The 26,939-nt window shown below is 41.1% G+C and overlaps 1 protein-coding gene across 3 annotated transcripts in view; it reads right to left on the reverse strand.

The window, feature by feature from the left end:
• OSBPL3 (oxysterol binding protein like 3) overlaps positions 1-26,939 on the reverse strand; it is a 176,972-nt gene that overhangs the window by 21,409 nt on the left and 128,624 nt on the right. For 2 of the 3 annotated variants that reach the window (XM_047095284.1, XM_047095283.1), the window contains 4 exons: positions 17,034-17,168; positions 16,034-16,127; positions 12,196-12,446; positions 9,377-9,514 (listed from right to left, as the gene is read on the reverse strand). In XM_047095284.1, coding sequence (XP_046951240.1) covers positions 9,377-9,514; positions 12,196-12,446; positions 16,034-16,127; positions 17,034-17,168 — 618 coding nt within the window. Of the gene's footprint in view, positions 1-9,376; positions 9,515-12,195; positions 12,447-16,033; positions 16,128-17,033; positions 17,169-24,772; positions 24,881-26,939 lie in introns of all 3 variants that reach the window. The other variant, XM_047095282.1, reaches the window with a different exon arrangement.

A 26,939-nucleotide genomic window follows, 5' to 3' on the forward strand; every position in this document is an offset into this window, starting at 1 on the left:
GGGAGAGAGCCGTGCCACATACACATTTAACTGATGGCATTTCAACTGTGCCAGCTTGACCCGATTTCAACAGGGCAGGTATCTTTCAGGTCTCAGTGACCATAAATCCTAGTTCTGATACAAGGTGGGAGATGCAAATTTGCTGTCCCTTGGATGGTTTTAGTTACCACAGACCTCTTAAGAATGTAGCCCCTCTCCAAACAGACACAAGCAAAGACGCTCAACAACACTCATCATCAGGGAAATACAAATCAAAACCACAATGAGATACCATCTCATATCGGTCAGAGTAGCTAAAATCAATAACTCAGGAAACAACAGATGTTGGCGAGGATGTGGAGAAAGGGGAACCTTCTTGCACTGCTGGTGGGAATGCAAACTGGTACAGCTGCTCCGGAAAAGAGAGTGGAGGTTCCTCAAAAAATTAAAAATAGAACTACCCTATGACCCAGCAATTGCACTACTAGGAATTTATCCAAAGGATACAAAAATGCTGGTTTGAAGGGGCACATGCACCCCAATGTTTATAGCAGCGTTATCAATAATAGCCAAAGTATGGAAAGAGCCCAAATGTCCCTCAATGGATGAATGGATAAAGAAGGTGTAGTTATATATATACAATGGAGTACAAGTCGGTATGAAAATGAATGAAATCTTGCCATTTGCAACAATGATAGAACTGGAAGGTATTATGCTAAATGAAGTAAGTCAGTCAGAGAAAGCTATCCCATGATTTTACCCGTTTGTGGAATTTGAGAGACTTAACAGATGATCATAGGGGAAGGGAAGGAAAAATAAGATAAAAATGGAGATGGAGGCAAACCATAAGAGACTCTTAAATACAGAGAACAAAGTTGATGGGGATGAGGGCACTTGTTGGGATGACCACTGGGTTTTATATGTAAGTAATGAATAAAAAAAAAGTAGCCTCACTCTGTGCCTATGGGATTTTTCAGGTCAATTTTTACTTCCAGCATGCTTTAGAAGCCTAACTCCTAAAATGCTCTGCTGGCCTTCATTGTCTTCCTTTTTATTTTTTAATATAATTATTTTTTTAATGTTTATTTATTTTTGAGAGAGAGAGAGAGAGAGAGAGAGCGAGCATGAGCAGGGGAGGGGCAGAGAGAGAGGGAGACACAGAATCCGAAGCAGGCTCCAGACTCTGAGCTATCAGTGTAGAGCCCGACTCCGGGATTGAACCCACAAGCCTTGAGATTACGACCTGAGTCGAAAAGTTAGATCCTTAACTAACTGAGCCACCCAGGTGCCCCATTGTCTTCTTTTTTAATTGAACTCCTTTGGAGATACTTTTTGTCACAAAATGTTGCAAACCCATCCCTCTTTTCTCCCCACTGCCTCCGCACCCCTGCTGACCCCACACCCACTCCGGACTATCAATGAAAGCAGTGGAGTTAATTTTTAAACCTTGGGATCATATAAAACTAAATGAGGCAAGACAACACCCACACCCTACTTCTCCCCTCCCTTCCCCCTGTAGCAGGTGAGGAGCTATGGAATGTTCCCCCTCCCCCATAACGTAGGCATATTTTAAAGTAAATTATTAAAAGGCGATCGTATTTATTCCCGCAGAAACAATGTAGTAAAAAATGTAGGATTCACAGTCTTGATCAAGAATTTGGCATTTTGTAGGTGGGGCCAAATGTAAACATTAAAGCAAAATACAGTATATACAAACTATAAACCTCTTGTGTAATAATTTTAAATCCCATAAAACAGGGATAAATACACTGTCCACATGAATTACAAAAGAAGCCCTATCAGTCCATAAAGCATATATATGTCCCATAAAAAGGCAACCTCGACCTTTTAAAACTATTATGTCAGATACATGAATCAGTGCTTCGCAGAATGACTTTACATGGGTTCAAAGGATGTTTCCTGAATGAGTAAATCTCAACATTCACAGTATCAATGATTTTGCTTTTTTTTCTTTTTTTCTGGCTTAAAAAGGCCTTTGGGAGTGATTTATTTGGTGCACATTTCTTTTAAGAAGTTTACAAAGCTTCTCAGGAAAATGAAATTGGTGTCTTCGTTTTCTTCAATATATTTCCTCACAACAGGTATTTATTCATGAAACATTTCTGGAACATCTGCCATGTGCTACACTAAGTGTCAGGGAACAAGGGAGCACTTTTGGGGTTCCACAGATATAGGTCTTAACCAGGCAACATCATCTACTGGCCGAATGGCCTTGAGCACGTTTTTAAACATCTTGGGCCTGAGTGACCTCATCTGTAAAATAGGGCTAATGCCAGTGACTTTGCAAACAAAAAGAAGACACAATTAACATGTCAGGATCATCCACTGGTATGAAGTGAGCGGAGACTACATTTTAGCCATTTTTCATGAGTAGTATTTCCACTTAGTTATCATGGTAACCTTGTGTCTTCATTCGTCTTATTTTATAAATTAGGAAACAAAGGGCCCATCCAATGCTACACAGTTACTAAGTGACAAGGGGTGGTGCTTTACACCAAGGTCTTCTGATTCCAAATCCAGTGCTCTTTGCTTTATGTCCTAGCTGCCTCTCTATGGCTGTTCTCAAGGCTGAGCTCTGGTCACTTCCCAAAGCCTCCGCACACCATTAAGTTCCCATCTCGAGGATATTTAGACAAAGAATCTTTGGAGTCTGACCTTCTATTCTGAGTCTCATTTATTTCTTCGTAAAATGAGGTCTGAGGATCCCTCTGACTTCAAAATGCTCTAAATCTAACATCTATTCCCAATGTCTTCTTCAAATCCCAGCATCAGTGGATGTCAGCCAAATGGAAAAAGATTACACCAAGGCTTAGACTAACTCAAAGGGCCCATCGAAAGGGGGTAACTCAAGGTTCGTAATTTAATCTTTGTTGATGGCAATCTTTCTAAAATCTACTGGAGTAGAGAATGATGGGCACAATCTAACCTTAGTATGGGATTTGGTTGAGTTTCTATTCCTGTTATATCTTAACCCAGATGTAACCCAGAAAGGCATTGGATTTTGAGTCTGAGTCTGAACTGACCCAGCCCTGAAGCAGACACTGTCCTGTCTGTCAGGCTACTGGATAAATCCAGTTTAAAGGGGTTCTTATCATCCCTCTCCACCATCCCAATCAAATAAGAGCACTTTCTAATTGGTAAAGATTCTCAAACATTCAGGAAATTAGTATATATGGTTTTTATTGTGCAGGTATTTATATGGATCTTTCTTTCCACAAGCCCAAAACCAGTGAGTTCCCCTAGTGGTTGAAAATTCTTATAATTTATCTGTATATCTCAAGACTTACCTAATCATTAATCATTTCTGATTAGAACCTAATCATTTTTTATTTATGTTTTGAATGTACTTTATAGAAGAGACAAGTGGTATGGGGAGAGGCAGATGGGGAAAGAGTATATTTCAATATTTGTGTATTTTTGTAAGTATATCTTTTTTAAATTTAGAAAAATACCCCTTAGATACATCACTTCTGCAGCTGTCCAGAGACCTAATTTTTCAGTCTTCCTAGCTCCTGACTCGCCTCCTATCTTGAAGGTCAGCTTGTGAAAAAGAGGACAAGTGCTAGGTAAGAAATCATGCAGAGAGGGACCAAGTGGCCATTCTTCCCACAGCATTCGTCATTTACTAATCAGTAAAAAGAAAGAAAAAAAAAAGAAAAAGCATATGATATGTCAGGCACTGTCCTTGTCACTGGGGATACAATGAGAAATAAAAGAAACAAAAACCTTCATGATTGCAAGATAGATAATAAAGAAATGAGTACATAATTTTTCAGTTGTGCCATGCGTTAAGAAGAAAGCAAGGCGTGAGGATGGGGGGATGGTAAGCGGGAGTGCTATTCCAGACATGGTGGTAGGGGCAGGACTCTACACTAGAAGTGTCTGGGGCTAAGAGAAATAAGGAAGTTAAGCACGTGGAAAACTGGAATAAGTGCATCCCAGACAGCACGGGCACTACTCAGGGCTGGCAAACACTCCGTATGTTTGAAGAGGGGCAAAAAGTGCCTGGAGCTGAATGAGCAGAGGTGGGACAGGCATGCTCTCTGGAGCTAGCATCTTGGTGGGGCTTTGTGGGGCCATGGCCAGGAGTTTGGATTTCATTCCAAGTGACAAGGGAAATCACTGGAGGTTTTAGAGCAGGTGTTACTTGCATTTTGAAGCAATCGCTCTGGCTGCTGGGTGAGGAATTGGCTATGGAAACAAGAGACCAGTGAATGAGTCTATCACAACAATCCCAGTCACTGATTGCCTTTGCTTGGGCTTGGAGGCTAGCCCCAGTGGGGGAGGCAGTGAAAATGGCTGGCTTTGGAAGGAAGGCTTCTGAAGGAAGACCCCAGGATTTGCTGATAAATAGGATATGGATTCTAAGAAAAAGCTATTAAGGTTGATGCCAAGGCTGCTGGCCTGATCTTTGGGAGAATGCAACTGCCAATTATTTTCTCTTCCCCCATGTTCAGAGTTAATCACCTGGTTTGACAAGCACGTGGCTTCTTGCCAAAACAGAAACAAAAACACGTGAAGCGAGGACTTGACCCAGACGTGAAAAGCACTGGTTTACTTGCCTTGTATTCCATTTATTGCTAGTTTTATTTGAACAGCCTGAATTTCCTTTCTGATAACGTCTTTAAATAAGATGCCACTTTAATCAGTAGTAACTAACTCTGCCTACTAGTAGATCAAAGAACCACTGAGGGGTGACGGGCAGGGAGAGAAGTGATAGGAGTGGTATTTATAAGTCTGTCCAAGAATGTATGTTCAGGGTTCTCTTGATGAGTAACCGAAAAGCAAGAAGGGCTGAGGCTGGAGATCAAAGGAAAAAAGACTTCATTTGAATCTCTTACATTTTAGTAACCTTCAGTAACTCCATTCAGCTTTTCTGTCACGAACTCTCAACAGTACATGGCTGGAGGAGGAGGGTCCGGGAGGTGGGATAAATGGTAAAAATGACTCGAACAGTGATCGGACAGCTGAAGTTCCAGGTAATCAGGGATAGCCACTTTTAGGTAATAGCTTAACTGCATGTCCTTTAGATATCAAACCTCTCCCAAAGGTATAAAAAGAGAAGCAAAGTTAACTGAAACAAGTTTTCTGACCTGTCCAGTCCCTGATGAAGCCCTGAGCCAGCTTGCTAGCCCTTTGCCAGGCAGCAGGGGAACTGAGTAAGGAAGAACCTACCAGCAGGATGCTTAGTCCCTGAGGAGAAAAAGGGGGAATTCAAAAGGACTTCAGAAAAAGGAAGTCATTTTTGAATTCCCCTTTTTCTGAGCTTATTTAGACAACCGAGGCTGAATCACATTTCTTGGCACAAAGCAAACTCCTCCCCAGAGAAGGTAGAACTGCCAGGGGTTAGAACACAGGACAGGAATGTTTATGACTTACTCCTGAATGTTGCTCATTCACAAAGGCCACTCCCCAGACCACAGTGGGAGCTGGGAACAAAGTCCTATGTGGGTTTGGAGGATGAAAGGTGTAAGTGACAATGGCAGGCAAAGTCCCAGAGTCTGATCGGCGCACATAATGCTCTATTCCCATTGGTAGCCAATGGCCTTGGCAGCTCTGAGTAACTACACTTACAAGAGACTCCAAGAAAGGTGAGGCAGGGAGGCCACCGGAATGGAAACATTCCAACATTTCTGGTGCAGGGCACTGGGAGATGCTAATGTTCCAGGCCTCCGTCTTCTTGCCTAGAATTGATCCTCACCTCATCTGCCACACAGCGGGTACTTTGAAGATCAAATAAGATCCTGCACAAGTCCGAAAAGCATAAAGCACTCCGCAAACCTAACAGTTCCTTTTTCTGAGGAAAATGTGAACAGCAAATGCTTTCTCTGGTTTCTGACCCCATGAGTCATTTTCATATTGCATTTGGGGGTTGCTTAGGTGAGAAACAATACAGAGGAGCAAGCTGTGATGCAGCCAAACTCTGTGAAGTAGCAATTACTTCAAATTCTTTGGCCACTGACTGCGTCGAACATCCACACCCCCAACCAAACCACAAAGCAACAACATCCAAAGGCTTCTGGAAAAGGACAGACACTGCTTTTCAAATCTAGAAAACTCAGTGGAAGAGCTGAGTTACCCTAGTTTCCTTCCAGGTCCTTCACTTGGATACATGGTTTCTATCAAGGTCCTTGTTAGAATAAACTTCCACCCTAAAATACTCATTTGGAGGTCCTACCCAGTTTATTAATCATTCGGTAAACTCTACTCACTGTGGAGAGGTGTAATAAAGCAAAGAAGGCCCCAAACTCTGAAAGCTGACGTATTATCACACATATAGAATGCATGATGGTAGAGTCACGCTGTCTCCATAAAGGGAGACTGTCTCCTAGGCCGGAAGCAGAAAGGGCCATCCTGGCAGGTGCCGGCATGAGACACAACAAACACCCTGGCACGCTCTTTAGATGTGTTAAATCAGGTCTTCTTGCACAACGGGTCAGCTGGTCATCATAAATAAGGGTGAGAGGGGGCGTGCAGGAGGCTGAACTGAAGAGTCTCCTGGGGGCCCGGAAAAGGAGACCTGGACAAAACCCTTTCCACTCCTGGGGCAACGGGCAGCGGAGCACATCAAATTCCACAGCCACCTCCCCTTCTTATTGTACACTTACCTGGTGATTAAATTCCGGGTTCCCAAGTGATCTGTTTATGGCGAAAGTATGCTGGGTCATGCGACCAAGGCCCTCTGGTCCCCGTAAGAGGTCTATTTTTTTTATAGTAAATGCATAGAACAGCACTCTTGTTTATATATCAGTTTCCTAAAGGATTAGCTAGAGTGAGTGTGTGCCTGAAAGACTCATCCATTCTTGGGTATCTGAGGCCATAGGCTAAATTCCAGACGGGTGAAGTGGCTCCATCATGAGCAGGACTGCTGGTGCTACCATAGGGACGTCAGCTGTGAGGACTCCCAGCCGCCTCGTGGCTGACTTTCTGTCAGAGACTCGCCAGTGACAGGATGCCCTCTTCAAACCACTTGAATTAGTGGAATAGATACAGTATACCTTATTTACTATTCTTGACACTGCATATTAGAAAGCACTTTAAGGGGCGCCTGGGTGGCGCAGTCGGTTAAGCATCCGACTTCAGCCAGGTCACGATCTCGCGGTCCGTGAGTTCGAGCCCCGCGTCAGGCTCTGGGCTGATGGCTCAGAGCCTGGAGCCTGTTTCTGATTCTGTGTCTCCCTCTCTCTCTGACCCTCCCCCGTTCATGCTCTGTCTCTCTCTGTCCCAAAAATAAATAAACGTTGAAAAAAAAAATTTAAAAAAAAAAAAAGAAAGCACTTTAAAAGTTGCCTCTAAATATGAGAGCAATAACCACGTGCTGAACGTTTACCGTCTTCAGTGCAAGTATTTTATATCTCAGTGTATTATTTCACTAGAGCCTTACTGCGACCTATGAGTCGCAGCTAAGCACAATCATTCCTATTTTATAAAGACATTACTGAGGCTCAGAAAGTTTAAGTAGCTCGTACAAGGCCACACACAGAGCATGTGGTGGGGTTAGGGTTGGAAAGCGGGTCTACGTTACATCGAGCACACCTTCTGCTACTAACAATGACTAGATCTCTTTCTTGCTTATTTCTTTGGGATCCATTTCACGGAACCAAAGACTAAGTTATGTAATGCTCTTTCTGTCTTTGTGCCCATGTGCCCAGGAGCTCTGCTTTCTCTCTCCATGGCACCACTGGAGGTACACAAGCAGATCCGGAATTTGGCCCTGCCCTGTCAGGGGCTCATGGGATTGAAGCTCAGCTTTACACCAGCTCACGTTACTAACTCTTTCCTTATACCACTCATCCTGTCCTGATTGTCTGCTGTAGTCCGGGCTATTTTTGGCCTTTATTTTTTCGCATGAACGCATATAATGCCATGGTAACCAAATTATATTTTCATTTATTCTCATTCCATTTTAGCATTAGTATTTAAATAACCCAGTTGAATCTGAATCTAATTATCTTATCCTTTTAACTACTGATTTAACCCCCCGTATCCCCAATATCAGTGTTTAATTTCCTGTTTTAGCTTCTAACTGGCAATCTACTAAAAATGTGCTTTGGGATTATTGTATATTCATTCTCCTTTGGGTTTCAGAGAACACTGCTTGTAATTTCTAGTTGAGACAAGCACCATACTCTTAAGTCTGTCAGCTATACCAGCTTTCCTTTCCTACCCCCCAAGTGCAAATCCACTGATAAAGGGGGCAGCAAGACAACAGGAAGGAAAGCAATATTCTAGCAAAAATCCACCCATTTTTCCTCAGTTTTCTAAGAACTGGGAGGAGAGAAACGTAGCGAAGCAACTGTGTTTCATGTTCCTGGGCTAACATTTAGGGACATACAGAGGGCAGACGTGTCCAGTCGCTGTCATAAGCAGGGGTGAGAGGATTATTTTTTATTTTCTGTATGAATGCATCCTATCTTAGCGAAATAATTCCATATTGACAGATCCTTGAGAGGTTCCCAATATTCCGTTATTACCAACTACGCTGTCATAATAATGACAGCAGACACTCATCTAAGGCTTTATACCCCATGTATCAGACACCGTTCCGAGTGCATTGTAGAGAGTATCTCATTTAACTGTCACAAAGCCGTCTGAGGTCTGTACCACTGTTACTATTTCCACTTTAAGGAGGAAACTGAAGCTAAGTAATTTGCGCTGGGTTACAAACAAACCTGTTGAGAGCTAGAGCTGAGATTTGAACCTAGGCCAGCAACAGAGACCCTGCTCTTTGTTCCTAAAAATTATTACCTGCTAATGCTTAGGTGGGCAAGTCTCATGGAACCTCAAGGAACTCAGGCTACATAAGTATAAAGTATGTCCATCCATTAGAGAAAGACCGACACTGACCCCAGCCCCCAGCCCACTGCAGTCTCCCCACACCTGGAACAAGGCTGGATATGTGTGACATGCTCGGGAAAGATTCAGTGATTAAATAAATACATGAATGAATGGTTCCTCTTAAATGGAATCAAGAATAATGCCGTTATTTGATGCTATCCATTCTGATGGGGGCATTCATCCTCTAGAAGGACAATGTCAATAAGTAAGGGGGCATCTTACTTTAAACCTTAAATCACAGTTTGAAAAGTTGCCTCACTGTGACTTTACACAAAGGGTGCTGTTGATGCCTATGGTCAAAGGCTCGCTCAGCATTGCTAGTACCTTCATGTGCCTGGGGGCAACTAGGTTTCAGGTGAAGGGAAATCGTTCCTTCTCTTTATGTGTAAAAGCACTGTAATTATCTAAGTTGCTTAAAGCCAGCGAAAAGTGGACAATAAATATTTCAAAAGTAGATGTAATAGAAAGCGTAAGCGACTCCTCTAGCACCAGTGGACGAAAAGGGTGTAGATAACAAACAGAAAGGGTACATATCCACCTGCTCTGAGAAAAACCGGAAGCCTTTGTCCTCGCGGATACACTCATAGGTTTCTCCAAGAACAGGATTGAAGGGCTTGCTCCCAGCTCGGAAATAGCTAGATGCATATGCTGATACAGCAAAGGCTGCCACGTACACCTGAGGAGAAGGAAGAAAGAACTTTATTATTTCTTGGTCTCCAAGAAATCGTTTTACAAACACATGAAGAAAATAAAACCTTTATTTCTCTCTTTATGGTTTGTTTTGGAAAGCCAACAATTTGTCTCTGGTTTAGAGACCACCAAACTAACTTTGGCTTAAAGTTGCAGGTTTAAATAATGTCCATCTTGGCCTAGAGACCAGTGAACCAAACATTTTCAAACTGTCCATCTGTTCTGATGCCTAAAAAGAGGCTTTCAAGAGGATGATATTTATCAAGGGATCTACCCTGTTTTTGAGCTGTTAAGTTCAGTACCTCTAAACCTGACGAAATCTGAGAATCCTGATTTTCAGGAAGGAGAAAGAAGAAGAGCATAAAAAAAGCCAAACTTCCCCAAATCCAGGAACAAGCAACCCTTCCTAATTTGATACTGTAGAAACCTACAAACTCATTTTGACAAAAGAAAATCTGTGATAGTAATTCCCTGTCTGGGTAACAAGTCCCAGGACAGGGCACAGTGCCTTTAAAAGTGCCTTGCTTTCTGGGAGGAAAAATGAAAAATCAAAAGATAAAGGAAGGAAAAAACTATAGGTAAACATGAAATAAGCACTCACTGTGAGGCTGTCACCATCAAGTTCTCCTTTTGGGGCACCAAGGAGATGCATTATTCTTTTTGCCTTTTTTGGCGAGGGGTGGGGTGCAGAAATTGAACCTAGTTAACAATCTCAATGTCTCCTCTTCCCAGCACATTTCATGAGGTTTCTTATATTGTGTGTTGGGGGGGGGGGGGAGGAAGCTGAGTGTCTTTCACTAGTCATATAACTTTTCTTAAGCCTTCTGCAATAGGACCCACCTTAACCACTCACACTATAGAATACTGCAGAGCATCTGGTTAGCTTATAAAAACTCAGTTCAGGAGGCTCAATTCTGTCTTTGTTCTCAAAGTCCAGGTATCTGCTCTTCTCTTTGCTTCCCCATATGTGTTCTACTGGCTGAAGAAAGTTCACACTGTCTCTCTGGAATGTTGGATTGACCTGAATCACCTTCACAATTTAAAATGTAACAACATTTATGACAGAACCTGGTGTCATCCATAATGCTGGGTCGGGGGAGAAGTGAGGGAGGGAACAGGCACAATGAAGCATACTCCTTTGAGGCAACATGAGAGAGAATCTATTCAGGGGCATGAGCTGACCTGCAGGGCAGTAAACAACCCAGGGACAGGGTTGCTGCACAATGCCTTCCTGCACTTTCCCTTCCAGATGCATTGTACTTGAATGCAAAGCCTTCCCTCAAACTCCTTCTCAAGGTCAATTCCACCAATCAATCAGCTGACATCCTAAGGGGCTCTCAATCACCACAACAATGAAACACCTTGAAGAATATTTTCATCTTCAAAGCCAATCTTTTCTTTAAGGAAAAGAGCTGTCCACGAATGTTGACTTTTCACACTTGCTTTAGAAGCTACTTGCCTCCCTTTGTTCAGCAGAAATTCTCTGGGAAAGGGTAACAAAGAAGATAAAACACACACACACACACACACACACACACACACACACACAGCTTGTTTTTTTCTCTCTTGCTCTTATTATCATTAGGATCAAGAAAGTCTTTTTGATGGAGAAGTCCCTGGAGACTGTGGACCTACAGTGGGATGTCTCTTTCATCCATAGTTAGATTTCCCCTTCATCTTCAAATCACTAAAATAATGAAGTTTTAATGAGGGTCAAAACTAGGGACTGCTTAGAATTTAGAAAAGAATGGTGTCCTCCATCAGTGAGAGGATGACTTAGGGTTAGGTCCATGAAGCCCAGGGGGTGTGCAGACTCCGAGATGGCCCATCAGTAAATGCCCAGGACAGAGACTCTGCATGTGGGGGAAGACACTGAAGTCCCAGCCTCCCATCCAAACAATGACCTTACTGTGGAGCAGGTAACATATGAGGGAGCAAAAAAGAGGGAAGAATACTCATTTTCAAAGAACAAATTCAGCTCGTCACAGAAAGGGCTGATTTGGCCATCATCTTATAACCATGGTCCCCTTATCTCCACCCCATAAGACAGGAGGAGGATGAGAAACACCACTAAGTGTTTCGAGGCTCTAAGTAGAGCTTTAAAAAAAAAAAACAAAAACTTACTCCACAGAATATGAGTGGGGGTGGAACAATAATCTTTCTTACGTAAAAACCTCGAATGTTATTTTTCAAAAATCTAGTTGCTAGTGGGACAACTTCCAGAATAAAAACATTCTCAAGGGAAATTTACCCTGGAAAAGAAAAACAGCACAAGAAATTAAATTCTGTCCACCCGGGATAGTAAAAATAAACACACAGACAGCCCTCAAGACAATGTTTTACAGCCAGGCATAACAGAACCATCACTTGGAAGGTTCTGGAGAAAAAGGAAGCGTAAAACCACAGAGCAGAACTACCCACAGGCACCAACTGTCACAGAGAAGCTCCCCCACATGGCAAATCCTATCGAGGTGACTGAAAATAACCAGGCACAGGGGAACTAGATGTTGGTGAGAAATGAACCCATTTCAAGGATAATCCAAACGAAAACCAGAGGAGCCGGGGAGCTCTGACCCTGCCCGTCTTAGCTTTGCCGGGCCCCCCGCGAGGGGCCGGCTGACTCCGGAGCAGGGGCCAGACAGCACAGCCGGAAGAGTGACTCCTCACCATCCTTTCCAAGGCGCTGGGGACTTGTGCGGCCTTGTCCAGAAGCTCACTGTACTCCAGCTCCTCGCAGAGCCGCTGCAGGGTGTTCAGCGGCTCGTTCAGCTCCACCGGCATGGCCACCTTGGACAGGTCCTTCCCTATGTTGTTCCTCAGGATGTTCCACAGGCTGATGTTACTGGCATTGGGACACGGAGCTGGCAAGCAACTTCTTCTTTTGGACTTTGCGTCCCCACCGCTTTCAAGCACAGGCCCTGAAAGGGACATCAGCCTCACTGTCTCTAGAAGACTTTTCATTTTATTATTTAGGTAAAATCAAACAAACTAACAAACAAAAAAAACGAAACCGTGAATAAAACCCGACCCGACAAGCACTCAAGTTTACTATTAATCTCAGTTATCTGGAATATGACCAAATGTCAGAAAACAAAAAGAATTCTGCACGGCTAAATGAAGTACCCAAAATTACACGCACTAAAACTCACGGAGTTTATTCGCAGGGGAAGTCTTCAAGTTCCTGCTCAGACGTTAGTGACTCACCACTTATATACACTTATGATAAAACTGGAAACTAGATTTCTATGCTCACAGCAGTTTACTATTTATACCTTTAAACTCTTTAAATTTTTAAAAAGCACTTGAAACCCTGCTTAACAACACTTTTAAGCTCTTTTTAAAAAATCACGTCCAATTCTGATAAAAAACAATTGTGCTTACTACAGAAAAATGATAAGGGAAATAACAGTCGTCCATTATCCCACTACCTGCATATAATAGCTGTTTATGTTTTGGAGTGTTTTCATGTAGCATTTTCTCCATCCATATAGCTCATATAGCACGTCTAGTTTTATGTTCTGCTTATTAACGTAACTATTTCTCCATGCTATTCAAAATTCTTCCAAAATATGCCATAATCGACTGAATCATTCATCTACTGTTGGACTTTTAGATTTGTTTCAGTGTTTTGCTATGATGCAAAAAAAAAAAGTATTCAATATTTATATTCTTGATATTTGATTATATCTCTGAGTATTTGCTTAGGATATATAGACATGGAATTACTATGTCAAAGACTATAAACATTTTTAGACATTTGATTCAGATGATCAGATGGCTCCTCAAAAAAGGTACATCGATTTCCCATTTATCAACAGCATATGTGTATCTATCTCCTGAGGCCTTTTCAGGCTTGTCATCATTCATGTTGAATTTTTGGCAAATTGTTGGGTGGACGGTGTTATTTCCTTGCTTTAACTTGCATTAAAAAATTCCTAGTAATTCTTTAATGAATATTTCTTCTTTTCTGAATCATCTGTTTTCCTATTTACATATTAAGGCATAAATTTTTTGTTTTTATATTTGTTTTACAATCAAATCCCCATTTGACACTGATCTTTAAATTTGGTCCATGTGGTTAGCTGACACATAAAACACTTACACTTTAGGTATTTACATCTATCAATCTTTTCCTCTGTAACAACTTCCATTGACTCAGGCTCTGAAATTCTTTTCCCATCCCAGCTGAGCCTATTTTCAAATAAAAGCTTTTGCATTACACCAACACATGAGAAACAGGCATTTTATTTCTACATATTTATTTATTTAAAATGTTTAACATTTACTCATTATAAAGCCAATCACTCTGAACAAAGAGGCTGCTTTGAGGAACAGAAAAGTATGAAACTGGGGTCACACTTTATAGTCTCATGTTAATCTAAGCATCCAATTAATTGTTGAATTGGTGTAAGCAAAAGTCTGATTTACCCAAGTAAACAGCTGCAAATGATGGTAGTTTTTAAAAACAGTTTTCCATGTAATCTCAAAATAGTTTCTTTGATTCTGCTAATCCAGATTTTGAAACAACACTAGATGAGTGACTACTACCAATGAATGAATAATACCTATCTAGCAAGTCTTCAAGCATTTTACATATATTATCTATTTTTACATATACTTTACATACATTCTCTCTTAAGTAACTTGCACTAGAACACATAACCAGTGAGTGCAGAGCTGAGGTTAACCAAGGAAGTCCAGTCATGAATCTATATTCCTAACCCCTGAACCTCCCACAGCACCCATCATGGTGATAGATCCCAATATTTGCCTCCTGATTTGGGGAGGAAGAAATTAACAGGAATCACTCTAAATATCTAGCATTTACTATAGGTTCAGAGAAACTCTAACATCATAAATTATCAAGAACTTGATCCAATCCCTATTACCTTTTGTAGGCAAAGCTGTGTCGTATGATGCTAAAGTTAGGTCTACATCCAATCTTTTCAGTAGAGTACTGATGTTTAGAAATCTAATCTTCCACAGAGACAGTTAAACTGAAGGACACCTATTTTGCCTCCAAATTCTGCTGACGAAGAAAGCTGGGTTTGGCCCAGTGTTTGTTGAAGCCAAGGCAATGCACTGATCACCATTCCAGCCAAATGGCTGTGGAATAAGATAGAACCAGCTTTGACTTCTATGCTTTTCCTGGTTGATGTCACCTCAGCACAGCTGGAGTCTTAGGGCAAGTCTTCTGTTTCTAACCTTGACCTCTGAACCCTCTATTCCTGTGCTCCCCTTGGCCCCTCCCTCAGGCCTCAAAGAGAAAAAGACTTCAGCATTTGTCCATCTTCCTCATCCATAGTGGGAGTGCCATTTTAGTGTGTGTGCTGTTTGTCAAGGGGATGTGATGTTTCTTGATTTCTCTTTCAATCCACCTCCTTGTTTTTCTAGAAAAACAAGGAGCTCCTACATTATTGGTCTTCTCCTTTGAACTATTGGACTTTTCCACCAAAGTGTTCATCTCTCTGGAAACATTTCAAGCAAGATAGAGCAAAATGAGCATCAGACTTCTAGCAGATATGATGCTAAAAGGATGTACTTCCAGAAAATGGTAAAATTACCTGCCTTTTTTGTGGTCCCCAAAGTGTAGGCTCTTTGGCATTCATATAACAATTCATCATCATATTTCACACATACTTTCTGAACTGGGAAGCACTAAAATACAAAAAGCCCTGACATGGTCCCTATCCTCTGGGTAGATATGAAAATAGGTGGTGCTCTAGGTACCCAGTATGTGGCACAGGCCAACCTGGAGATCCCGAGGCACACTGAGTACCAAGACTGGGAATGTCTGATGCTACAGGACCCATGCAGAAAACTGTCCAATGGGCCAATTCTTCTTAAGCACATTTTCTGAAACAGACTTCAGTATGCTTACTGAACTCCTAAATCAGAGCTGTTTGGGGATAGGCAGACACTCTAGGTACCCCACAATGCAAACTAACATTTCCTCGGCATCGTTTTGCTCTTGGGATCAAACAGTAATAAAGGGATGTCTTAGATACCCTGACAGCCCATCCCCCCCTTCTAGGAGGTAGCCATTTGTTACTTTTAAATGTGTTATCTTAAAGAATCTGAGGTTGAATTACCACTTAGATCAGGTGTTCTTATTACATAAGCCTTACAGAATTCCTAAAGCATGAAAACCACTAGATATCTAAAGGCAAAAAGCTATATTGTAATGTGCTTGCTGAGAGAATGTTTGACCATATTAGGGGTATCTATTGCACTAATTTTTGGTATTTATATGATAACTGGTATACCCTTACTTTATAAAATCAAACTTTTCATGGGCAGACAAATTTATTTGAATGAATATATATTTCACATGTCAGTGCTGATTCGCCACCTAGATTATATAAACCTCAAGGATGGGGACCATGTCTTAATTTTCTTATATAAAACATGTTACAGTTCTATACCTGCAGAAGATACTCTATTAATGCTTATTAGTATTCACTGAAGATGCAATCTTTCAGAGATCAAATAATTTAAATCTTACCCAAGGTCTGTCTCTCATTATCTAAATCATTACTGAGATTGTCTAAGGAAAGGTTATCACTTATGTCACTGACATAGGAGTCATCCTCAGAAATCTATGGGAAAAGAAAAATACATTTGAGTAAGAATAAACAAACCAGATTTTCATTAAACCTTTACTCCAAATCATCAAACATTTTGAATCCCATGTTAAAAACCTACAGAAATAATTTTGGATTACTTTCATAGAGGTCCAAACGCCAGTCTGCCTGAAAGCCGTTCACGGCAAACACCTGTTATTAAAATTTTTATACTTTCTTGAGCAGTTATCACAAAGAAAACACTCAAGATCTTAGTTATTACAAAAAATTCTTATTATTTCAGACTGCACTTTCAGAATTTGCTAGTGTTTGCACAGAATAATTATAATTTGTCTTTCAACTATTTGTGGGGAAAAAAAAGGATCTTCCATGGAAATTAAATAAGATTAGTACTTCTATATGAAAGGTGTAAAATTATCAATTCACATTTTCACAAAGCAATGCCAACTATGATACTTGCTTATTTAGGAAAGTATGATTTTTATGCATCAATATGAAACCGTATTATTATATATTATAAATTATTATAATAGCCATATTAAAATAATTATAGTAAAATAATTGCATGTTATAAATTAATATTGGTCAAATTCAGTGATTAAAAAAATAAGATACTAATTTCCAACCCTGTAGTAGAAATATTACATTATGAAATAGCTAATAGTCAAAATCATTAACCACTAATTGAAAAGAGGTATAACAAATCAAGAAACAGAAGTGAGGAAGTACCCAACACCTTCTACTTTTGCAACCTTTTCCCTGAGGTCTTGTATCTTTTCGTGTTCTCTGGGGGGGTGGGAGTTACAAGAAGATCCTCAGAATGCAACGGCAGAAAGAGCCCACTGAGTTTAGCATTTCTAAACAAATGAGTAAAGCAACAGAAGAGATTTTGAGGCATCTAACTGAAAACAGTGCTCAAACCTCATTTTCTGAAGAGCTTGGAGATAACAGAACTTCCTGTGCATCAAAAAACTCTGAAAGGGAGTCAGTGATGGAGAGTCTACTCTCATTGGAAAGCTGATGGACCAGAGCTCGGTTGTCATCTCTGGAGTTTTCCTATTTGAAATACAAACACAAAAATGCATATAATTAGAAACAGCCTCAAGAGAAGCAAAAATAAACAACTGATTTTGCTGCATGATACACAAGGTCACAGGCACATGCAAACAAGCAGCTCAAAGCAGAGGTCAGCTCCAAAGTCAAGGAGAAGCAAGCCTCACACAAAACAAAATGAAAAACAAAAGTGTCCGCCACACGGACACCTCACTTTATAGGCACTATCACTGCTTAGGCACCTGCAACAAATCTCAAAGCAAAAAGAAACTGTCCAAGGTCAGTCTCGGTTCCAGTTAAGAGGGGGAAAATTCTAACACTCTCTGAATCATATCCTCTTATTCTCTACCACTGCAGGATGTTTCTTTTCATCCTAAAATTTCCTCTGAATTGTACTCAATGTATGTCCTTGCGTGGCTGATTTGCAGCCACAATGCCTTTTTCTGCCTCCACGCTTTCCCAGAAGCCAATATGCTGTTCTTGAGGCGTCCCTTGACAAATACACGGCGTGTTTTGGTCCAGAAGTGCCCCTGGTGGCAGATCATTCATTATTCATGGATGAATGAGATAAATTCTCTTTGTCTCTCTCCAACCACAAATAACTCTGAGAGGGATGGAAACTCCCAATCCCCTTTATAAACCTCTCTACAAACAACATAATGGGGTATCATGATTTTTCCATCTTGCATGGCCCTCCCTTCCCTACTTCACTGGGTCTAAACTTCCCCGTGGGGAAGGTCCTAAATACTTTGTTTGGAAATGTGCATTCTATTCAATTTGCAAGTGAAAATTTAATACAACTCAACAAATTGAGCAACTGCTTTATGCTGGCTTTGGAGAGATATAAGGATGCACTGGCCTGAAAGAGTGGCGCAAAGAATGCACTCAACACATGAGACCAAGACTGTAGAAGAGAGGGTACTACAGAAGGGAAGAGGAAGGTGAGACTGATTCTATTTCGGGCTTTGGTTTGGAGGGAGAGGTGACACCTTGAGGAATGTTCCCCAGTCTAAATTCCTTCAATTCAGAAAAGATTGTTGCCCTGAACTTCCCTACAGTTCACAATTCTCATGGGGCTGATAAAGGAACAGCTTCTGCATCATACATATGTCATAAAGGAGTCTCAGAATATTTGGAGAGCAAAAGTTACAGCAGATTATGTCTTTTCCAGAAGTTTTATGAGTTCAGGATACACTCTTCAGTCTCATAAACAAATTATATCCAAGATGGGGATGCGATAACAGAAGGACCATAGCAGATTTTTATAATTAGTAAAGGACAAGTGGTCCCTTTATGAAATGTTTACTTCAGGAACACATTTAAATGGGTACCCCTTCCTCTTGGATTCTTCCTAGGTAAGACACCTGGTCATTCAAAGGTCTTACCCATTTTAATACCCATAAAGCCTTGCGAAAAGCAGGCTTCTTTTCTGCCCTGACAAAGAGACCACATTAGGCTCTATAAACAAGTGCCATAGCTGTCACCTTCAAGGGAAAGGAATGTCTCCTCAAAACAGGAGACACCACAGTGAATGACTGAGCTCCTTTAATGCTCACTGAAACAGCAGAATCTTCCTGTGTCTTTTGGTGTGTCACTGCCACATAAGACTCTAATGATTTATTTACTTGTTCTGTTCATTAATTCATTACTAGTCGCTCCTGCTGTCTATCTTCCTTCTCCTAGTTGGATGGATCAGAAGAATTTCTTGGCTCATCAGCAATGAAAATAATATACCTAATGCTAGCCCCTTCTGACGTTCTACCTCCAGAAACGTCCTATCAATACCCACTGAAAAAAAAACTCAATGGGGCTGCAGCAGCCCCAAGCCTCAGCATACTACCTTACACACACAGGACCGCACTTGTTACATATCAACCTGCTCGGTTCACTTCAACAATTTCCCCACGAGGTTGGAAGGCCTCCATGGTTGTCTATCATTTTTTTTTGAAATCAACAAAGATAAACAGAAAAAAAGGGAAGGAAGGGAACACTCATAATCCTATCACACTAAAACCACTATAAGCATTTTTTAAGAAAATATAAACTATTATTATTTTTTAAATTTTTTAAATTTTAATTTTTAAATTTACATCCCAATTAGTTAGCATATAGTGCAACAATGATTTCAGGAGTAGATTCCTTAATGCCCCTTGCCCATTTAGCCCATTCCCCCTCCCACACCCCCTCCAGCAACCCTCAGTTTGTTCTCCATATTTATGAGTCTCTTAGGTTTTGCCTCCCTCCCTGTTTTTATATTATTTTTGCTTCCCTTCCCTATGTTCATCTGTTCTGTATTTTAAAGTCCTCATATGAGTGAAGTCATATGATTATTTGTCTTTCTCTGACTGACCAATTTCACTTAGCATAATACCCTCCAGTTCTATCCACATGGTTGCAAATGGCAAGATTTCATTCTTTTTGATTGCCGAGTAATACTCCATTGTATATATATACCACATCTTCTTTATCCATTCATCCATCGATGGACATTTGGGCTCTTCCCATCCTTTGGCTATTGTTGATAGTGCTGCTAGAAACATTGGGGTGCATGTGTCCCTTCGAAACAGCACACCTGTGTCCCTTGGATAAATACCTAGTAGTGCAACTGCTGGGTCGTAGGGTAGTTCTATTTTTAGTGTTTTGAGGAACCTCCATACTGTTTTCCAGAGTGGCTACACCAGTTTGCATCCCCACCAACAATGCAAAAGAGATCCTCTTTCTCTGCATCCTCGCCAACATCTGTTGTTGTCTGAGTTGTTACTGTTAGCCATTCTGACAGGTGTAAGATGGTATCTCATTGTGGCTAAAACCACTATAAGCATTTTGATACATTTCTCTCCCATCTTTTTTTTTTTTCTTTTTTTTTTCAACGTTTATTTATTTTTGGGGCAGAGAGAGACAGAGCATGAACGGGGGAGGGGCAGAGAGAGAGGGAGACACAGAACCGGAAACAGGCTCCAGGCTCTGAGCCATCAGCCCAGAGCCCGACGCGGGGCTCGAACTCACGGACCGCGAGATCGTGACCCGGCTGAAGTCCGACGCTCAACCGACTGCACCACCCAGGCGCCCCTCTCCCATCTTTTTTATACATATAGCTTTGCTTTAAAATAATTGTGTGTGTGTGTGTGTGTGTGTGTGTGTGTATATATAAACTTATATAAATATATAAAACTGGGGCAAATGGAACTGAGTAGTGAACATGTTCCCCAGTCCATTGATTTATATATAATATATATTTATAAACTTTCCCTAAACAACACTGTACCATAGTCATTTTTTTCAAAATTAACATTTATCTTGAGGATAAGAGTAACATGTTTAAAATGGAAAAAAAAGAAAAATGTAAATAAAATACCTATCACTTAAAGCCTCATTGCCCAGATGTGGCCCCTATTAACCTGTTGGTGTATTTTTTATTATTAAAACGTGTGTGTGTGTGTGTGTGTGTGTGTGTGTGTGTGTGGTACATATATGTGTATGCGTGTATATGTATTATATAAAGATACAGATTTAAGTTTGAAAAACTAGATCACACTGTAGTCTTTATATAGTCTGCTATATTCATTTAACATTATATTACGAACTTTTTCCCAGGATGTTAGCTTCTTGAGACATTAACTTTAGTTCATAGACAATACTTTGTTATATATGCGTGTCACAAAGTGACACTTTTATGTATTAGAAATTAAGGGCATTTCCAAATTTGTAAAGATCATGAGCATCTTTGCAAATGTCTCTTGTAAACAATGAGATAATACTTGTATCTCACTATTTCTTGGAATCAGTCCTCAGAAGCAGAATTATTAAAAATGTTAGAGGTAATACATATATGATTTAATCACATTAACAAAAGAACCTCTGTTTTCTCTATATCTTTAAGGGCATAGAATACTATAATTTAGAAAAGCTGTATGTTAAACAAATTGTTTTAATTTGCATTTCTTCATTAAGAATTAGGTCTAACACTTTTTTCTTAAAAAAATAAAAAACCTATAGAAATGTTGACATTAGAGGAGGGTACATCAGTGTGGATGGGACCTCCCTCTGCATTTCTTTGCACTTTGTTGTGAATTTATAAGTATCACAAAGTCAAAAGTTGCAAAAGAACTGTATGTATTTGGGTTTTTGGTGAATTGGGTCCCTTTCTTCATTTGTTTATTGGGGTCTTAAGTTGCTTATTACTTATTAATTATTTACATATTAAAGACATTATCACCTAGTTAGCATTTTCTAAGTCTGTCATTTTTACTGAAAATATTTTTCCTAGTTTATTATTTGTCTCTCATTTTTCCATATACACCATTTCTTTCCTAAAACAAAGGTCAGATCTAGTTAATGTGTCTTTTGCAATTTTTCTATTGCTCCCAAATTTAGAAAGTCCTCCCTACTCTAGCCATTTGATAAATATTTACGTCAATGGATTTCAGTTTGAGTTTTTATATTTAACTCCAATTCACTTACAATTCATTTTAGTGTGCAATGTGAAGATTTAAAGTGCTCAGTCAAAAGATCGCCTTTGAGCTGTGCCAAACGAATTTGTTGAATGATCCATCCATCTCCTGCCCATTGCTTTTTTTGTTGCTTTTATCATGTGTTTGTTTCTTTTATGTGAAATGGTGTTTACGTCTGAGATAGTTTTTCAGTCCATTCTCACACCATCCCCAGCATATTTCCACTACTGGCCTGGCACATTTCCTCAATATATAGCAGGTGTGATGTTATTGAGAAAACACTGTGCTTTGGGCTCACCAGATGTGGATTGACAGCCCAGCCAGGTCTCTTATTAGCAGTGTGCCCTGGGGGAAGTTATTTAACCTCTCTGGTTTCCTTGTCTCTAAAATGAAACTACCATCACCTACCTCATAGAATTGAGGTTAGGTTTTCGTGAGTTAACGCATTCAAATGCACATGGAATAGAGCAAACAGATAGGCAATTGAAAGAACTAAATTCCCTGCTTCTCTTTCAGATGTATCTTTAAAGTTCTTGCCTACTTAAGTCTCTGAAATGGACTGTAGATTAAATAGAGTATTACCACCCAAAGTCACCTAGCCTTTCATTTGGAACCTAAAATAATATAAGAACTAATAAGCTGAAAGTATTAAATATTCACATTCAAAAAGATAAAATATGAGAACTTACTAGAATGTGGGAGTCATTTCGATGGGAGATGGGTAATCTGAGCAAGTCGAACGGAAGGGAAGGGAAGGGAAGTACAGAAAACAGAGGGTCCTAGGTTGACCTCACTGTGGGAACTGCCATTCCTTAACAGATTGCTTGGGGTGTCTGTGAGCTACCTAAGAAAAATAAACAGGAATAGAAATTTTAAGCTCTTGGGGCGGCCACTTCCAGTCACTCTCTGGTTTCCTGAAGACAAGAATGGCTTTTCCATTTCTGGGAAAGTGAGCCTGAGTCACTCAGTGAAAAGCAGGATAAAACATGGAGAATATAAAATTACTGAAAGAGGAAACAGCAAGGACGACATGCCATCAATTCAAGACTTCAGTCTAGTGTGGCAAGTGTGAATTTGGGGGACACTACTGCTCCTCCTCCAGGACAGTTTACAGCATTTAAGCCTTCAGGTACATTCCTTGTGAGATCAGTTTAAAAAACATGCATTTAAAAAAAATTTTTTTTAACGTTTATTTATTTTTGAGACCGAGAGAGACAGAGCATGAACGGGGGAGGGTCAGAGAGAGGGAGACACAGAATCTGAAACAGGCTCCAGGCTCTGAGCTGTCAGCACAGAGCCCGGACGCGGGGATCGAACTCACGGAGCGCGAGATCATGACCTGAGCCAAAGTCGGCTGCTTAACCGACTGAGCCACCCAGGCGCCCCAAAACATGCATTTTGAAAAGACTGATTCTGGTTTCCTTTCCAAAACACAAATAGCCCCAAGTATGCACACTGAGCATAAGTACACAGAACCATAAATGAAGTGTCAACTTGCTTAAATAAATGTAGTTGGTGGAAATGCTATTTAAAAGGTAAGCACTGGGGCACCTGGGTGGCTCAGTCGGTTAAGCGTCCAACTTCAGCTCAGTCATGATCTCACGGTTCGTGGTTTCCAGCCCCACGTCGGGCTCTGTGTTGACAGCCCAGAGCCTGGAGCCTGCTTCAGATTCTCCGTCTCCCTCTGTCTCTGCCCCTCCCCTGCTCAAGCTCCATCTCTCAAAAATAAGTAAATGTGTAAAAAACTTTTTTTAAATAAAAATAAAAGGTAGGCATTGCCTCCCAATAGACATAGAAACCCCACAGAATGCCAGTGTTTGGTGGCAAAGAACACCCATGATGGCCAGTCGTGGAGACTGAGCCCTGCTTCAGCTACTGTGCAGATTCAAAAGAAAGCCCAACTGGGAAGCACATTTCTTTGCCCAGGCCTAAAATGAACGTCACCACAGGTCATGTTTGGGCGCCCAACTTTAAAGACCATTCAGTTCAGGTATGGGTTTAAATGGCTGAGAAGATCTCTTGGTGGGGAGGGAGTATGTAGAGGAATGTCGTGGTGCACCACTGACACACATCTCAGAAGTAGCAGCAGGCCTGGGAGCCTCTGCAGAGAGAGGGTAGGTCTCTTATCAGAGAAGAGGGTCCCCTTGGCGTGCGGCCACGTGACTGCGGATGCCCCGGCCTCGCCCTCGGTGCTGACCAATTTCAACCCCTAGTCTTCTCATTGCTTGTACACATGGCTTCCCACAGAGTAAAGAACTATGTGGGGGTTTTGTTTTCTTTGAGGACAGGAAAAGGAGGAAGAGGGATTAAGCTTCAACGTTGGAAACTCCTTTTATAAATTTACAGACAACACTCACGTATACACACACACACGCACACACACCCCTTGTATATTACCTTCCTCCCCTTTTATTTCAAATGTGCTCAGTCCAATAGATTTGTTAATAAAAAATTTAGCAATTCTGAGACAGGCATATATAAATATGATAGCTAAAAGCAGTTTTAGGCCTTATTATCCCTTTTTTACTTATTTTCTGAATAATCCATTTATATTTTTCTGCAGCTTCTCATTTTAAACCTTCAAAGAACATTTTGGATAAACATCCTGTCTTAAGAAAAGACATTTTTAACATACTATTAGTGGACCAAGACACTTCAACTGTAATACAATATTTTCTCCCTCAGAAAATACAGCTGTGCTTTTTGAAAGAAAACAAAAATCACAGAAGAGGGAGAAGGGAAAGCCACAAAGAAAGGGGAGGGGGTTCTCACAGAGGGAACAAGGGATACTGGCAGGGAATTAAGCTACCGTAGGGCAGAGAAAATTAGGTCTCTTCAGAAGTAGCAGGAGAAAATGTTTGTCTTTCCCCATTCCAGCAAGATCTAGTAAAAGGTGATACTTAGGAGGAAAATGGGGTAAAGAAATACAAAAGGAAGAAGACTTCTTGGGGTGGGGAGGGGAGGAAGCAGTTTAACAATGCAGGAGGCACATATTCCAGAAAGCCTTCAGGGGCTCCCAGACCCTGCAGCAGCTGCCGGAGGTGGGCAGAGATGTGAGCACCGCTCCGGAGAGGGAAACAGGGGCGACGTGACAGAGGATGTCAGGTGAGGGGGTGGCGGTTGTGGAAACATTCCCAGACGAGAAGCCTCACCCACCTCTGCCAGACTGTCACCCGACTTGGCAGCAGCAGGGGAATCGAGGAGCAGAGACTCAGCATGGATTCTGCATAAGCGTTCTTTAAGGTCTGTGTTTTGTGCTAGGGCCTGGAACATGTTAAAAATAGTGGGGCTCTGTTAATAGATGGATGTATCAGAAAAGCACAGCAGTGGGCCCAGTGGGATGGAGCCTTGAGTGGGGCACTTCCTGGATTTTCTCCTTGAATGCTATCCCACAGGATACTGGTTCGGAGATGCGAGGGGGATCAAAGATACTAAACTTTGGTAGTGATGTCCCTTCTGTAGTCTCACGTCTGGGGATGGAAGAAAGGGTTGACGAAGCTTTCCTTTTGGTGGAGAAGGAAGTCACCAACACCTTCAGCTCTTACTGAGGCCAGGGGTTTCGTGGCCCCTCATCCTCCCCAGATCTCTCCCAATGATCCCACGCTTCTGACACTGCTCCCACCCCTTTTGATTGGATGTCTTTAAATGCTATCTAATTTTCACACCAGTTTTACTGGATCTTGGGAAGTGTGCTTAAAAGCAGTATTCTGAGGAAGATTAATTTTATTATTTTCCAATACAGGTGATGATAGTTTTCTTCATTCTTCATGACTAAGACATTTTATTGAAAACAGCAACAATGTACTTTCACTTACCTGGATAAAGGCTAGGAACCAGGGTCCTGGGAATGGGGGGAGGGATGTGAGCACACACAAACCCACCCCTGGGCAGGGCTGATTCCCTGTCCTAACCTCCCAGTGGGAAGCAACTGGCTTGAAGGTAGAGGGAGATGTTTCCAAATGATCTGTCTTTGGAAAGGAACAAATGTGCCTGACTGTGACCCCCAGACACTCCCACAATCAGCTCCTTGGGTGCTTGTACAAAAATCGGTCCTGTCTGTCTTCCAGGCTCTATTCCAAGAATCTCAGATCCTTTCCCATCCATTAGTGCCCACAGGGTCTACCTGCTGAGACCACAGAAGGATATGGCACTGTCTGGCCTACTGCCTGGGTCTCAAACAGGAGGTTGGTTTTATTTTTTATAACCAGGAATAGAATGGGCTATTTGGAAATACTGAGTAAATGTTCTTAATTCACACAAGTACATGTAACAATCTCTACGGGTAGTCCCTTATTTCTGACCAACATGTTGCTGGTATCTAAGTGTAAGTGGCTAGAATCTATACCAGTGGCTATAATCTTAGTATGGCCTGAAAAAAAATGTGTTACTTTAGCAGCTTCTCTTTCCTTCATAAGCCACGGGCAGAAGGAGAATATTGACTGCATATACAGCCCAAACATATCCATTCTGATAGCCTTGAGATGGCACTAAAATTTTTATTTTTGAAAAACAAGTCTTGGGGCACCTGGGTGGCTTAGTTGGTTAAGCATCTCTTAGTCACCAAGCAACTCTTGGTGTTGGCACAGGTCATGATCTCATGGTTTGTAAGTTTGAGCCCTGTGTCAGGCTCCCTGATGACAATGCAGAGCCTGCTTGGAATTCTCTCTCTCTCAAAATAAATCAATAAACTTAAAAAAAAAAAAAGTCTGGAATCTAATCCAGGATCCAAGCCGAAAAGAGGAAAGAAAGGATCATTCTGTTATATCTTTGGTTTCCAAAATCCTGGACATGGGGGAGAATTCCTTATCAAAGGTAACAACTTTGGCCTAGGATACCCCTGCCCACTACCAGACAAGCAGACTAACAAGATGAGGCTAGACCTCCAAGGGAGGAGGGCAGGAGAGAGGAAGACCACAGTGAAAGGAATTCTGGGGAGCCCATTAGAGGAACCTTTTAAATGCACGAAAAGTCAACTTACCGGGAACAGCAAAAAAAGCTTTTTAGCACTAAAAAATAAACTCAAAAGAGAACTCACTTTACTTTTCCCAAACCAGAGTAGCACCCAGTATGGCTGTCCACTACAATCCAAAAGGGGGTGTTTCTATTTCTGACCTTAGAAAACCCAGAGTTCCTCAGGGTGGATGACATTGAGACTCTCTACATAGACTAAGCCCACATTATTTTTTTTTATTTCTTTCAAGGGTAATATACTTGGAACTTCCACCTGCTAAATATTCCTCAAGTATGTTTCAAGAATATGTACTACTGCTAATGTATTTCCTATTAACGTCACACCAAAATCATTACTTTACTTTTCTCAGTA

The sequence above is a fragment of the Lynx rufus genome, unplaced genomic scaffold, assembly GCF_022079265.1.
Source record: "Lynx rufus isolate CCGP_SWC_20201006 ecotype Redwood Valley unplaced genomic scaffold, mLynRuf1.p SCAF_4, whole genome shotgun sequence".
Lineage (NCBI taxonomy): Eukaryota > Metazoa > Chordata > Mammalia > Carnivora > Felidae > Lynx > Lynx rufus.